The following is a 13328-nucleotide window of genomic DNA, read 5'->3' on the forward strand; positions in this document are numbered from 1 at the left end:
ATTTCCCACGCTCCCTCTCCCAAGAAGTCACCATAGTGGGCAGCGCCGGGGCTGGGTCAGGATAGGTGTTGAGTCCTTTTACAACTCCAACTTGGCAGCGGCTTCCCTGGGTTTATGACACTTAAGTCTGGGCTATTTACCAAAACATCGGCCGTTTCCTGGTTTGTTTGTGAATCAGCTCGTTAGGGGCGAGGGCGGCGTTTTCTGCCATCCTCTAGATGCGCTTGGTCTCCCCGTTGGGCTCCAGGATGGTCAGATTTCCTCTTGCATCTTGATCGATTTCTATTGCTTCAAACAGAGATTTGAAGTTCCCAGCACCGAAGCCCTGCGGAGACAAAAACGTTACAGACCCTGGGGACGAGGAAGAACAGCACCGAGAGCTGGCTGGGTGACGGTACTTGATGGTCCTGAGGTCTTGGAGCCACGATCATCGTGAAATTCTCAACCCAACCTGGTGGTTGTGCCGCTGGATGACCTCCAGAAAGACCGTGGGTCTGTCTTGAACTGGTTTGGTGAAGATCTGGAGCAAGTAGCCTTTCTCATCAAAATCCACCAGGATTTTCAGTTCCTGGAGAAAAGAAACAGGGCAACAGCTCGAAGACCTGCAGAGGAGCAGGGGGATCCCTCTTCATCACCCTCATCCATGCAAAACACTTTGGGGAACTGGTCTGGCCTTGGGCAAACCTGTTCCTTCTCAGGCCGGTCTGACTCACCGCCAGCTTGTCGATGTTCTCCTTCACTTTGATTTTGGCAGATTTCAGCCTCTCCCGCAGCATCTGGTAGTAGCTGGACGGCACGTCCATGAACTGCATACCCCGCTGCTTCAGGTTGGTGATCTGCAAGGCAAGGGAGACCCCGGCATGGGTCAAGCTTGGGGCTTGTTTGTGGAATGGTTTGTACCAAGAGGATGGCCCGGGACGGATGGCTTCGGAAGGCAGAGTGATGCTTTCCCATGATATTGGCCAACCTTGTTGCATGGGGACTTGTCCCACCCTCTTCTTCCCCCACCAGGAACAGGAGGGCCCAAGGTGCCCTCTCCAGACAAAGAAGAGAGTTGGCCACTGTGCAAGGATGCTTCATCCCACCCTGACCCCCCCATACCTCTGGAGGCCCTTTGGTCTGGAAAGAAGCCCAAAAACCAAATGCTCAAACAGCAGCTGGGCTCAATGCAGACCAGCGTCTGCCCCAGGCACAGGTGAGTGATGTGTTCTGGTGGCACAGCCCAGCAGCTCGGGCTGCCTGAGCTCCCCACCAGCCACCCCCTCAAGGATGGCACGTGCTGTCGGGGTCCCTGCAAACCCCAGTTGCTTTAAGCTGGAGGGACAGGCATCCGCCAGCAGCTCACAGGTGCAGGCAGGTCCCTTTCCAGTGGCTCGCTGGGCAGTTAATCCTGGTTGTAAGACAATGAGGGCACAAAGCCCGCTTAGCCTGCCTGTGTCCTCATACCCCAATGAGGGTCATGGTCCACCACTGCCCTGTGATGAGCACTGTGCCTGGTGGCCCAGTGTGGAGGTGGAGCAGTGCCAGGACAGGACAGGCTGGGGCAGGAGGCTGCCCAGGGCTGCACTCACCGCCGAGATGATGTCGGAGGTGTTCAGCGCGATGTGCTGGACTCCAGCCCCTCCATAGTAGTCGATATATTCCTACAGGGAAAAAAATGTCACTGCGTTACAGCATGCGAAGGGCTGGGCTTGGGCTTAAAACCATGAAAGCAAAATTGGCTGAGGGACAAAACGAAAAAAAAGACAGTATTGGTGAGATCAAGGGGAAAACGGGTCTGTCAGAGCAGCTCTCCAGGGTTTGACAGTACTTTGCAGACCTGAACAGAGCCAGGGCTGCTTTCCAGCAGCAACTTTGCACAGCATGTCTGCGCTGGCTCTGAATCTCTGACCACTTGGTCCCTTTTCTCTCACCAAAGCCCCACTCGAAGCTGTGGCAGCCCGATGGATCAGCCATCGGCGTGCGCTCACCTGAATCTGGGATTTCTTCTTGCCAGGGGCTGGCTCATTGATGGGCATCTTAATGGTCTCTTCGTAGTTGGTGACCACAATGGAGCGCAGGGCGCTGAACTCAGTGTGCAGCTGCTTGTCGTCCACTGACCAGAAGCGGTGGAAAAGCAGGTTCTTCTGGTACCTGCCCAGGCCACAAAGGTCAAGTTCAAGTCCCTCACTCCATCCCCGCCCTAACAAAGCTCTGCTCTGCCTTAATTAGTCTCAACCATCGATGTCGGAGGGGATGAGACCAGCGGAGCGGTGCTGCTGCTTCACCCCACCTCCTACCAGCCCTCCCCACTCTTACCAGTCTGCCACTGGGACCATCTGGAGGTCAGGCTGGTTCCCCACGACATGGTCAACGAAGTTGAGCTTGGCACTTGGTCTGCAGGGGGAAGCCAGGGGTGGCTCTCAGCGGGCCTTGGGGGCACCCCACGGAGCGGGGGGCTCTGGGGCAAGAAGGTGGACACCTGCCCAGCTCCTCGCTGGGACATCCCCTCAGCACACGGTGGCAGAGCCGGGCAGGACCCTCCACAAAGTACTCACAGCTTTGGCAGCAGGGGGTCCTTGAAGAGGGGCGGGTGGTACCCAGGTAGGAAAAGGCCCTTGTAGTTGAGCTTTTCTATCAAGGTGTGGGTGGTGTCACCGTACTGCAACGAGGGGGGAGAGCGGTTGCATGGTGGCCCCATTTTTTTGGGGACCTCCCAGGTCCCGCCTGCTCCTGTGGACCCTGCTTTGGCACAGGGCCTCAACATCTGCAGCTGCCCTGCTGCTTACCGTCTGGATCACGGCGAACTTCACCTTCCCGAATTTGTCCTCCTCCACCCAGGGCTCCTTCACCACCACGGCTCCACGCTCCTTGGCTTTCTGGGCAGAAAGAAAGAGACTCTCTCCTGCTGCAGCTTCCCCCAGGCTGGGGGGAGACATCCCCAGGCCCTTCCCCACCTCCACTCGCCGTTTTGGGGTGCCATGCAGGAGGGAGCAGAGAGGCTGCCTACCTGCACGATGAAGTCGCAGTCCTCCACTTCAAAGGCGATGTCCTTCACCCCATCACCGTGCTTCACCAGGTGCTCCCCCATCTCTGCCCAGAGCAAGAGCAGCCGTAGGCGTGAGCAGAGGTGCTTTGCTCTGCCTCAGCCATTTCCCACTCCACCCCCAGCTACGGCACCTACCCTCATTCCCTGGGTTGAGAGCAGATGAGAGAACAAACACAATCTGGCGAGGAAGAGGAGGAGAGGTGAGGGATGGAGACGTAGCAGTGCGACTGCAGCCCCAGCCTGGGGCAGAGGCACCGCAGATGCAGGTTTTAATGGTACAAACGTGTTTTGGCAGCACCCATGCGCCCGACACCGGCTCGTCTTCCCCCCCGACCTCCACCCTGGCAGTGGCACCTCTGTGAGGTGCATCGGCCCCCTTACCTTGTCCTGCTTGATGGCATGTGAGACCACCTCCCTGCTGCCAGTCTCCAGCCCCCGGTATGCCAGCTCCTCGAACCCCAGCTTGTTGCAGTAGTAGGATGCAGCCTGCGGGCAGGCGAGAGCCGCCCCGGGTGAGACCACGGTACTGGCAGCCCCCTGTTCCCAACAGCAGCACCAACAGCCCGTGGGGAACAGCCACCGCGACGTGTGCAAGTCACGCCTGTGCACGTGTGTGTGCACACAGGGAGCAGCCGAGCTTTTCTGCTTCCCTCCCGCAGCCCGGGAGCGGCGAGCAGAGGTGAGAAAGGGCCCACACTGGGGGAAAACCCCCCAAACTCCTTGGGAAGCGCTGCCTCCAGAGCCCTCCCAGCGCGGCCGGGGGCAGGCAGGGAGCTGCTGCCGAGGGGGAAATGTTTCTGCCTGTCTCCATCTGCCAGGTTGGGCGAAAAGCAGCTCAGGTCTGAGCAGAGGGGGTTTTAATTTGCCAGCAGCCTTTTAGCAGCGAGCGATGGAGAGCAGCTGCCACGATGCCCTACGGCTCTGCAGGCTGGTGACCACGGATCCTGAGATGTCCCACACTGTTGAGCCCCGGCAGTTTAGATTCGTGCCGCCCCATGTGCCACTTTCCGGGCCCCTCCGGCACACACCCCCGGGAAGCCGCCCCTCCCCTTGCGCAAGGGCCCCCAAGGCCGTTGGCCGAGGCCATGCCGGTGGGCACGGGCGCTCAGCCAGGGACAGGCTTTGGGATGCCAGCATGGCCTCAACCCGGTGGGCACCCACCGTTACACATGCCCAGCCGGCCGCAGCCTCTCACCTGCTTGGCATTGCCGACCCAGAAGGTGATGGAGTGGAAATGGATGAAGCGGCCTCGCAGGGGCTAAAGGGAAGGGGAGAACAGGGCTGAGAGCCACCGCTGCAGACTTCCCTGCGGTGCTGCTGTCTCCAGAGCAGGGAGAAGCGGCAGCGACCCTGCGAATGCATCCGAATTAACCGGGTGAAACTCTGGCTGCTGTCCCGAACTAGTGATTTTCCAAAGTGCTTTACAGTCAGGTCCCGCAGGATCCTGCCTTGCGAGGTGGAAGGTGTGAAGCCCCGGCTCGCCTGGGGCTGCGTCGGCCACGGTGCTCCCAGTGCTCCCTGCAAGCGGCCCCCGCAGCGGGCTGCCCACCCACGAACCTCACTGCGTTAAAGATTAATTCTCCCCCGAAACGCTCTTACACAACCGCCAGTGCTGGGCAAATTCCCCTTTGCTCCGTTCCCCACCGCTGTCCAACCAGGGTGTCGGACACCCAGCCACCACGCACACCCGTGGTTTGGAGAGCACTTTATAGGGGAAAAAGGTGGTGAATAGGTGCAGCATTTGGAAATAAATGTTGCAGCAAGTGGGGATTCTGCTTAGGCATCGGGGTTGGCCAGAAAATACCCATCGTCTCCCATTTGTGGTTCTCCTTCCAAACCAGAATGTAAAAGGAAATGAAAAAATTTCCATTATTAATGTTGATCTACAACGAGGAGTCACATCCCGTGTGGCCCAGCCAGGGAGCAGTTTTAGTTCAGATTTTACCAGGTAATCAAGGAGTAAGGAATGAATATTATTTGCATTAACACAGCTGATAGTTCACACCAGGCAGGAGGACAGGACCGCAGACAAGTCTCAGCTCTTACCTTTTCTCCTTTGTCTGTGTAAGATGTCTAAAAGAGAGAATCAGAAAAGAGAGATGTTAGCGGTTCAGGAAGATACCTCAGCCCCCCGAGAGCTTGACTTCAAAGGTCGGTGTATGAGGAACAGCTCTTCCACAAGACTTCCAGCACAGTCACTAAAAAGTCTGAATTCAAGCAGCGATTAAACCCAGTAAATGTCCCATGCTGCTGAGCCCCAGCACTTTAAATTAATTCCCATCCGCTGCCTCTCACCATTTTTGTGACCTGGTGATGTGACAGTCGCAAAGAGAGCGTGAGTCCAGGAGGGCACTTAATACAGTGGTGGGATGGGGGAAGCTCCACCTCGGCTCCACCTGCTCCCACCCCCAACCTGAAGCATTTGCCACCCGGAGCTGTGTTTGGTTTGGGCTGGGAGCTGCCAGCGTTGTCCCGTGGGTGGCTTCCCGGGGCCGTGTCACGGGGTCCTTTGCAGCCCTGGCTGTGGCACAGCAGGGTTAAACGTGGAGGGTTGTGAGCGTGCAAGTGTGCAAGCGTGCAAGCATGCGAGGCTCTGTGGCGCTGCTAACCCTGCAGCAAAACCTCGGTGGCCCTGGCGTGTGGCAGCACATCCCCCCCCAGCCCGCCTGCCTGCCCCTGGGGACATTCACCCCTTCATGGGGCCGTGTCCTGTCCCGGCCAACGCTGAGCCAGGACAGTTTGGCTGCGTGTGGAGTCCAGCCATGCGTGCCGTGTCTGGGTCTGGGGCCACACGGTGCCGCCTTCAGCTCCGGTGACCCCAGCGCCGCAGGGGTCTGTGAAAGGAGGGGACAGGAGGCAGCCCTGCCGGAGGGGACACCAGTGCACCAGCACCCCGCAGCTGGGAGTGGTGGTGGGCTGGAGCCGCTGGCGGGGCCAGGGAGGATGAGCACGGGGGGCTTGGGTGGGCGCCAGTGGTGCGGAGGTCAAGCAGGGGGATCTGGTGGTGGGGCTGTGTCACCTGCTGCCACAGTCCCCACTGGGGGGGACACGGATGCTGTGCACCTCCCCGGCCAGTGTGCTGGGGGACAGGCTGGAGAGAGGCCAGCAGCAGGGACAGAGTTACCCCGTGGCACCCTCAGAGCTGCGTCACCCCTTGTCACTGCCACCGCTGTGTCACCCCATGGCATGGCCACCGCGGTACCGCCCCTTGGTGCTGCTGCGTGACCCTGACACCGCTGTGTCACCCCTCGTCACTGACACCGCTGTGTCACCCCATGGCACCCTCGCCGCTGTGTGACACACCCCCCCCCCCCCCCCCCCCCGGTGACACCGCTCGGCCACTCCACGCCGGCACTGGCCCCGCCGGCCCCGCCCCCGAGGCGCTGACCCCGCCCCCGAGGCGCTGGCCCCGCCCAATACCCCCCGCCCCGTGGGCGGTGCTACCGCTGCCGGCCCCGCCCCACCCCGCCGCCCGCCGGGCCTTTTTGTCCGCCCTCGGCGTCCGTAGCGGCCGTGGCGGCGCGGCCGGTGGCGGTCATGGCGCAGCCCGGCGGGAGCCGCCCCGTCACCGTCAGCGACGTGCAGCAGCTGGTGAAGAGGAAGGACGAGATCGAGGCGCAGATCAAGGCCTGCTACGAGCTGCTGGAGGGTGTCAGTGCGGCGGGGCGGGGGCGGGAGAGCGGGCGGGGGGCGGCGGGGCCGGCCTGGCCTGGCCTGGCCTGCGGCCCCGCCGCCTCACGGCCGCCTCTTCTCTCGCAGCAAAAGGGCGTCGGGATGAACGAGCCGCTGGTGGACGCGGAGGGGTTTCCCCGCGATGACATCGACCTTTACCAAGTGCGCACCGCCCGGCACAACATCATCTGTGAGTGGGGCTCGGCGGCGGGCGGGGGTTCGCTCCGCTCCCGCGGGGGTGAGCCGGCACAAAGGGGTCGTGCGGGGGACAAACAGGCTGCTGCCGCTGCGGTAAATACCCCCCGTAATAGCTCTGCAGCCGTGTGAGTGTCCCGAGCATCGTGTGGCTCGGCCTGTGCGCTGCAGTGCTTCCAAAACTGCTTCCAAAACTGGACACCAGGGTTGCTCGGAGTTTGTTTCTCAACTATTTTGCTCAGCGCTCGTAGGCGATGGGGATCGGCCTCGTCAGTGAAACGCTTTTGTCCGCATGGCGTTGGAGTGACGCTGGAGTTCGGCTTCTGCTGCGGAGCCGTTTGGGACTTGTGAAATGCAGCGAAGCGGTTTAGTGGTGTCTGTAGAATAAGCTCTGGGTAAAGAATAGCTTGGCGTTTATTTCTTCCCAGGCTTGCCCCGTGCCCTGACTTTGGGGGTGGCGTTTACTCTGTGGCGTGACAGTATGTGACTTGAGAGGAAAAAAAAAAAAGAGTTCAGCTGCTCAGGGATTTCTGGGTGATCGTGGGCCTCCGAGCCCTCCTTCCTTGCATGTTCAGTGAAATTTGTAGGGTGGTTTTCTCTGTGTCTGACAACTCCTGATAAACATCTGCTGGGCTGTGTGAGCAGGGCTGGCACCAGGACTCAGCAGATCCACCAGAAGTTATTGCCAGCCGCAGCCAGGATCCGAGAGATGCCGTGTACCATCTCCTGCTGACAAAGAACCCTTGGATGTGACTCGCTCCTGCTCCCTGTGTGCTAACGGTGTCTCCCACAGGTTTGCAGAACGACCACAAGGCCCTGATGAAGCAGGTGGAGGAAGCTCTGCACCAGTTGCACGCCCGGGAGAAGGAGAAGCACGCCAAGGACGAGGCGGAGGCGTTGGCCGAGGCGCTGAGCCAGCACCAGAGCCTGCCGCAGGCTTTTGCCAAAGTGAACGCCGTCACGCCGGGCTCTCCCGCGAGCGTCTCTGTACGTTGGTGGGGGCTGGTGGCTCTTGGGGAAGGCTTGTCCCAGACCCAGTGAGGAAAGCTGGTGGCTTTCTGTGGCTCTTGTTAATAAGTGGGAATAAGTGGGGGGTTTGATTAGGGGTGTCCCCCTGCCTTTTTTTTTTTTTTGGTCACACTGGGATGTCCCATGAGTAAACTGGTCACTGTATGGGGATGAGATGAGTTCTCTCTTCTTGGCTGTATCGTTGCACCACACAGCTCATACCAGGCCTCACTGACCGTTCTAGCCTCAGCACTTCCCTTCCCATAAAACAGGGCAGAGGAATGAGTACTTGCTCCTTTCGAAGGACACGGAGAGGGTGTAGTGTCCTTCAGGTGCCCAAGTGGTGAGCAGAGTGGCGTCCTAGCACCTCTCTCCCTGTGTGGCTGGGTGAAGGGCGATGCTCCTGTGATATTACCTGTCTTGGGAGAAGGCAGGTGCTCATCGCTCTTCTGTCTCTTTCCAGGGGCTTCAGGTTGATGATGAGATTGTGGAGTTTGGTTCTGTCAACATAAACAACTTCCAGAACCTCCAGAACATCGCCACGGTGGTGCAGCACAGCGAAGGGGTGAGCTCATTTCTGCTGTAACTGCGTTCTCTTGCCTGTCTCTGTTAGCCACAGCTTTTTCTGTGGAGCTTGGATCTCTGGGATCATCATTTCCATGTCAGAAAGTGTCAGATTCAGTCTGTGCTGTTGCAGCCTTGTTCTCTCACAGTGTTGAGCTAATTCCAGCTGGATAGAAGAGAGCCAAGAGGTGTCTGCTCTGTGTTGTGAGCGTCATATTGTCTGTTCTCCCCTGGGGACTCGTGCAGCAGCAGGCTGCATTGCTGTGCCACCCTCGCGGTCCGGCCAGAGAAGCTGCCACGGCCACCAAGTGCTTTATAGTGGAAGCGAGAGATCCCCTGGAGCTGTCTCCGCTCTCCTCTCAGACCTGGCTGCGGGCATAGGAATGAGTGCTGCTGAAGAGCAACTCCTCTGGCCCAGTGTTCTTCTGGTGCTTCTGCAAAAGGAGGAAGAGGAGTTGGCTTGGTGATGGAAAGCTGCCACCTTTTTCTTTTTCTTTTCTTACCTCCCTTTCAGAGACCCCTGAGCGTGACCGTGATCCGCAGCGGCAAAAAAGTGCACGTGGGGCTGACGCCGAAGCGGTGGGCCGGGAAGGGCCTCCTGGGGTGAGCTGCTGTGGCGCCTCCCAGAGCGGAGGAGCCTTTCGCCCAGCTCGGGGCGTGTTTCCTGCAGCAGGGCCAGCGCCGTGCCTTGCTCGGGGGGGTGTGGCCGCCCACTCTGGCGGGCACCAGCTGGGCACTGGGGGCTGATGGTTTTGCACAGCGATTGTGGGGAGGCGAGTGGTATCGAACACGAGCGCAGGGAGGGAGGTCTCAGCAGCCAGTTTGTGCGGTAGAAGAAACCAGTGGAGGAGGGTTGGGGTGGGTCTGGTTCATCCCAGGTGAGATGTTCTGTGCCTGTTGGAGAACTGAGACTTTAATGTTTCCTTCTGCCCTCTTCTTTTTCAGCTGCAACATCATTCCCTTGCAAAGATGACCATTGCTTGGAGAACAATAAAACTGAAGTTTGTGCCTGCTTTCTGGACTCTGATCTGGTTTGAAAACTTCCCGACATGTTTTTGCTGAAACAAACGTTTCGGAGGCTGTGACCTCTTGGTGCCAGACTCGTGGAGTCTGAAGAGGTGGTGATAGAGCAGGGTCTGGCTGCAATTCGGAATGCACGGGTTCATCAGGAGTGGCGTGCAGAGTGGCGAGGTGTGGCTTCTCATCAGTGTCAGTTTGGAGTGAGGGTATAGAGAGACCCAAACTTCATTGAGACAGGCTCTAAAGAGCACGAAATGCCCTTACTTGGTGCTAACAAAGCATTCCTTTTTTTTTTCCGCTGTAAAATTTCTTACTGAACATCTTGTGCTAGAAAATCCTGGAGCACTTTTTGGTGTCTGTGATAGCAGATGACAGTCAAGAAATACACAAGTTTGATGCTTTCTCTTCCTGGTGTTACCACAACTTTTGTGTCACTAAACATGATGAATTTTGGGAATTTAAGTTAATGAGGTAAGGAATAGGGGTTATAATTCTATTTTGATTACTTTTAGTAGTTTGTATAGCCATGACAAAAGTACTCCTAATCTGAGTTTTCTCTCTTTTTTTTTTTTTTCCTGTTTATTTTTTTTTTTTAATTTGTTTATTTGTGGTAGTTGGTTTTAGCATCTGTAAACTCTTCAAGGGCATTTCAGGGATGATTGGTTTGTTTTAAGCTTGTTTCCAGCTGAACTTCAGAATATTCTCCCAAAACAATAAAACTGAGCAATGCCACTCCCTTCTGGTTGAAGTCATTATTTTGGGCAGTAACTGTGGGCCAAGCTGGGTGGGTTAAGTGCAGATCTGCACAGACCCCCCCTGATGTTCCAGAGCCAAAGCCCAGGTAAGGCGCAAGTCTTTTGTTAGCGCTTCATAAACAGGTTGTAGCACAAGTAACACATCAAACCTAGTGAGCAATTTTGTTGTAATTGTTATGAACCAGACCCAAAAAAGTGGACTAAACCTCAGACTTTTAAATTGCTCACCCAGGACTCTGTTAAATTGGGTAGGTTTACTCTTCTGGTATTTCAAGCGTTTGTGTTTCAGCATACAGCCCAGCAGAGCAGGTTCTCACTGAAACAGTAAAGCTTCAAAGCAAAGCTCTTCGCTCAGCGATTCCTGCAGGCTTCACAGGAGGGAGCGTTGCCACAGCAGCCCCTGGCAGTGTTCCTTGGATAAGATTGTATCCAGCTAATCCCCATCAAACACAGTCTCTCCCTGCTCTTTCAAGTAGTTTTAAAAAGGCTGAAACATGGCACTGTTTTGCTCCATCTCTTTTCTTGAAGAATAACTGAGGATGGGAGGTGTTTTGGGACCCTCTGTTGCATGTGCATCTTGCCTCGCTTTACCAAAGCGGTTCTGAGGCTAAGCCTGCCCTGCTGACCTTCACCAGGCGCTATGACCCCCAAAGGCCACTGCATCTCCTAAATCCCCTGTGAAATCCCACTGGAAAGCAGTGGGATGTTGCTCTCTAGTTACAAGGTACGTACCCGTGTGGGGGTGTTCTGGAGGAAGGCTCAGTCTGTGCGTGAGACCACGGTGTCTATAGGCTTGTGTAGAACAAGAACTGTTAAATGCACATGTTGGGTTTGGGAGCCTTGTTTTTTTGCAAAAGGCAGGGAGTATTTGTAGTTGCTGGTCCAGTTTTTGGATGTGTGACTGTACCCATGTCTGCAAGCTGCCCCTCTTTTGTTCTTATAAAACAGAATGTGGGTGTAAGTCTGTGGATAAACTGGGTCTCAATTGGCTGCTGAAAGGTCGGACTGTTGAGGGGTTGTCCTTGGCCATGTGTACTTGGGAAACGTGTCTAGGTATCCCAGCTGTGGCTAGCTTCCACCTGAGTTGCAGATGAATCTGGGTCTAGATACTGGTCCAGGAGAACAAAAACTCACGGGACGCATCCTTCCAGGCCTCTGTGTTTGTGCCTCCCGGGATGAAATGACCTAGAAAATCCCAGGTTTCTGTACCACTCCTGAAATGGGGTTAGGGGATCAGCCCAGCCCCGTCAGCCACATTAATTCTTGCTCTGGGGGAGCTCAGTTCCCTTTCACCTTGGAGAGTGTCTGAACACATCAGAGGGCACTCAGCTCTGCGAGGCTTTCGTAGAAGTGCGTCCCCTAACCCTGTGTCCTAACCCCCGTGTGCCCAGCCCCTCCGGTTGGGTGTCCTGACTAGAACGGGTTGAACAATCCCAGCAAGGGTAGTCAACACAGATGACGTTGCAAAACCTGCTGGGGGTAGGGTAGGGATTGAGCTGCTTCCTTACGCCGCCCTCAAACCTCTGCCGTAGGACCAGAGCAAAAGAGGAGCTGCTCTCAGTTGGAATAAACAGGGTTTTCATGCTGGAGAGCAGAGGTGACTCCCTGTATCCTGTATGATCAGGGAACATGGACTGGATGCTGCCAGGTGGGAAGAAAAGCACAATGTCCGAACAAGCTTGATGCACTGAAGAAGGCTGCTGCCTTGCACCTTGCAGAGATGAGCTTAAGGACCAAATCCCTTCTCCCGAGGCCATAAAACTCCCCCGATTTGAAGCAGCGGGTTGTGCCACAGCGGAGGAATTGAGAGCAGCCGCGTTTTGACGTCCTGCCTCTGCGCCACAGCCTCTTCAGTTCGAGGAGATAATGTGAGCTGATAACAAAACTCCTTTCCTCTCCCAGCAGGGTACGAGCTCTTGCTGGGCAGAAGGAAAAACAAATTAGATTTAGAAATTATTATTTGAGCTTAACAGCAAGGCTGAAGTCAACAGTTGGGAGTGCTTAGAGCTGATTATCGGTGGTGGTGGAGGAGATAGCTTGGAGTGATCCCTGGGAACGGGGTCCCCCGTGTGACTGCCATCCTGACAGAGAGTTGGGGACGTTGGGGGGGACCTGGCAGGGGTTGGAGGCTGATTTTTTCCTGCTTTCACCCTGCTTGCCCTGCTCAGGGGTGCCAAGAGAGCAGAAGCTGCCTACAACCTCCCCGGGGCGGGGGGGCATTGGGTAAACATCCCTTGTCCCATTCCCCAGGCAGGGTGAGGGTTTGGTCCCAACAGGGTCTGGCGATGCCAAGAGGGGCTTTGTCACAGCCACGAGCAGCGTTTGGCCTTGGGCAGGGCGAAGGGACGAACAGCCCCCCATGCCACCAGGTTCCTGCTTTGGGCAGGGGGTCTCTCCATGCATGGCAGTGGTGGGGATGAGGAGGGTCCCCCCTTCTCTCCCCATACAGCCCCTCTCTCTCCCGGCGCTTTCTAGGCTGTCGCTGACGGTGGCCGTTGGTGCAGCCGGTGCAGCCGTTGCCTGGGAACGGCAGTCGGATGCAAACAGAAGCGGGGACCGGTGTGAGGGTGAGCTGTGGGGTCCCTATGAGGGTGCCTCGGGGCAGCGGGGGGATGGGACATTTGGGGAGGCACCGAGACCTGGAGGGGGCTTGGGAATGGCTTTGTAGTGACCCTGGTGAGACCTGTGGGGCCACGGCTGTCCCCAAGCAGCCCTCTCCCTGCCAGAGGGAGGGTTTTTCCTGAGCCCCCCTCCCCACTCCCGTGAAAGCTTTCCATGCATGGGGGTTTTGTTGTTGGCTCAACTCCAGACCCGTGAAGCTGGAGATGAACCAGCTGCTGCCCAGGTGTAGCCTTGATGCTTACAGGGACAGTGACAAAACCCCATCTGAGGGGAAATGTCCGTGCCTGGCACGGCGTTCAGGCAGATGGGGAGGGAGCCTGATCGCAGCTGGAGTAACTGGGGCTATGCTGGGCTTGCTTGTGCTCAGCTGGAGTGTTACTGGAGCTGAAAAGGGTCTCCAGGACCAGTTTCCCAGCTTCACAGGTGCCCTTTCTTCTGGCTGTGTTGAATTCCAGGTCATTGTG

General features: G+C 57.0%; 2 protein-coding genes across 3 annotated transcripts; one reads left to right on the forward strand and one right to left on the reverse strand.

Annotated features, from left to right (window-relative positions):
* Positions 1-214: 214 nt before the first annotated feature.
* On the reverse strand, positions 215-3070 carry HPD (4-hydroxyphenylpyruvate dioxygenase). Its single transcript, XM_009946790.2, has 9 exons — positions 2990-3070; positions 2769-2858; positions 2538-2641; positions 2299-2376; positions 1971-2133; positions 1572-1643; positions 714-836; positions 452-568; positions 215-325 (listed from the first exon to the last, which is right to left on the reverse strand). The coding sequence occupies exons 1-9, from the start codon at positions 3068-3070 to the stop codon at positions 215-217; spliced, it is 939 nt and encodes a 312-aa protein (XP_009945092.2).
* A 3481-nt stretch (positions 3071-6551) lies between these two features.
* Positions 6552-10219, forward strand: PSMD9 (proteasome 26S subunit, non-ATPase 9). 2 transcript variants are annotated; one of them, XM_086474155.1, is made up of 6 exons: positions 6552-6679; positions 6788-6890; positions 7689-7882; positions 8367-8468; positions 8982-9070; positions 9413-10219. In XM_086474155.1, exons 1-6 carry the CDS (start codon positions 6566-6568, stop codon positions 9438-9440), a joined length of 630 nt encoding a protein of 209 aa, XP_086330281.1. In that variant the 5' UTR covers positions 6552-6565; the 3' UTR covers positions 9441-10219. The 2 variants fall into 2 exon arrangements, with proteins under 2 accessions (XP_086330281.1, XP_086330282.1); XM_086474156.1 differs by lacking the exons at positions 6788-6890; positions 7689-7882.
* Positions 10220-13328: the final 3109 nt, after the last annotated feature.

Source organism: Leptosomus discolor, chromosome 16, assembly GCF_034619465.1.
Source record: "Leptosomus discolor isolate bLepDis1 chromosome 16, bLepDis1.hap2, whole genome shotgun sequence".
Classification (NCBI taxonomy): domain Eukaryota; kingdom Metazoa; phylum Chordata; class Aves; order Leptosomiformes; family Leptosomidae; genus Leptosomus; species Leptosomus discolor.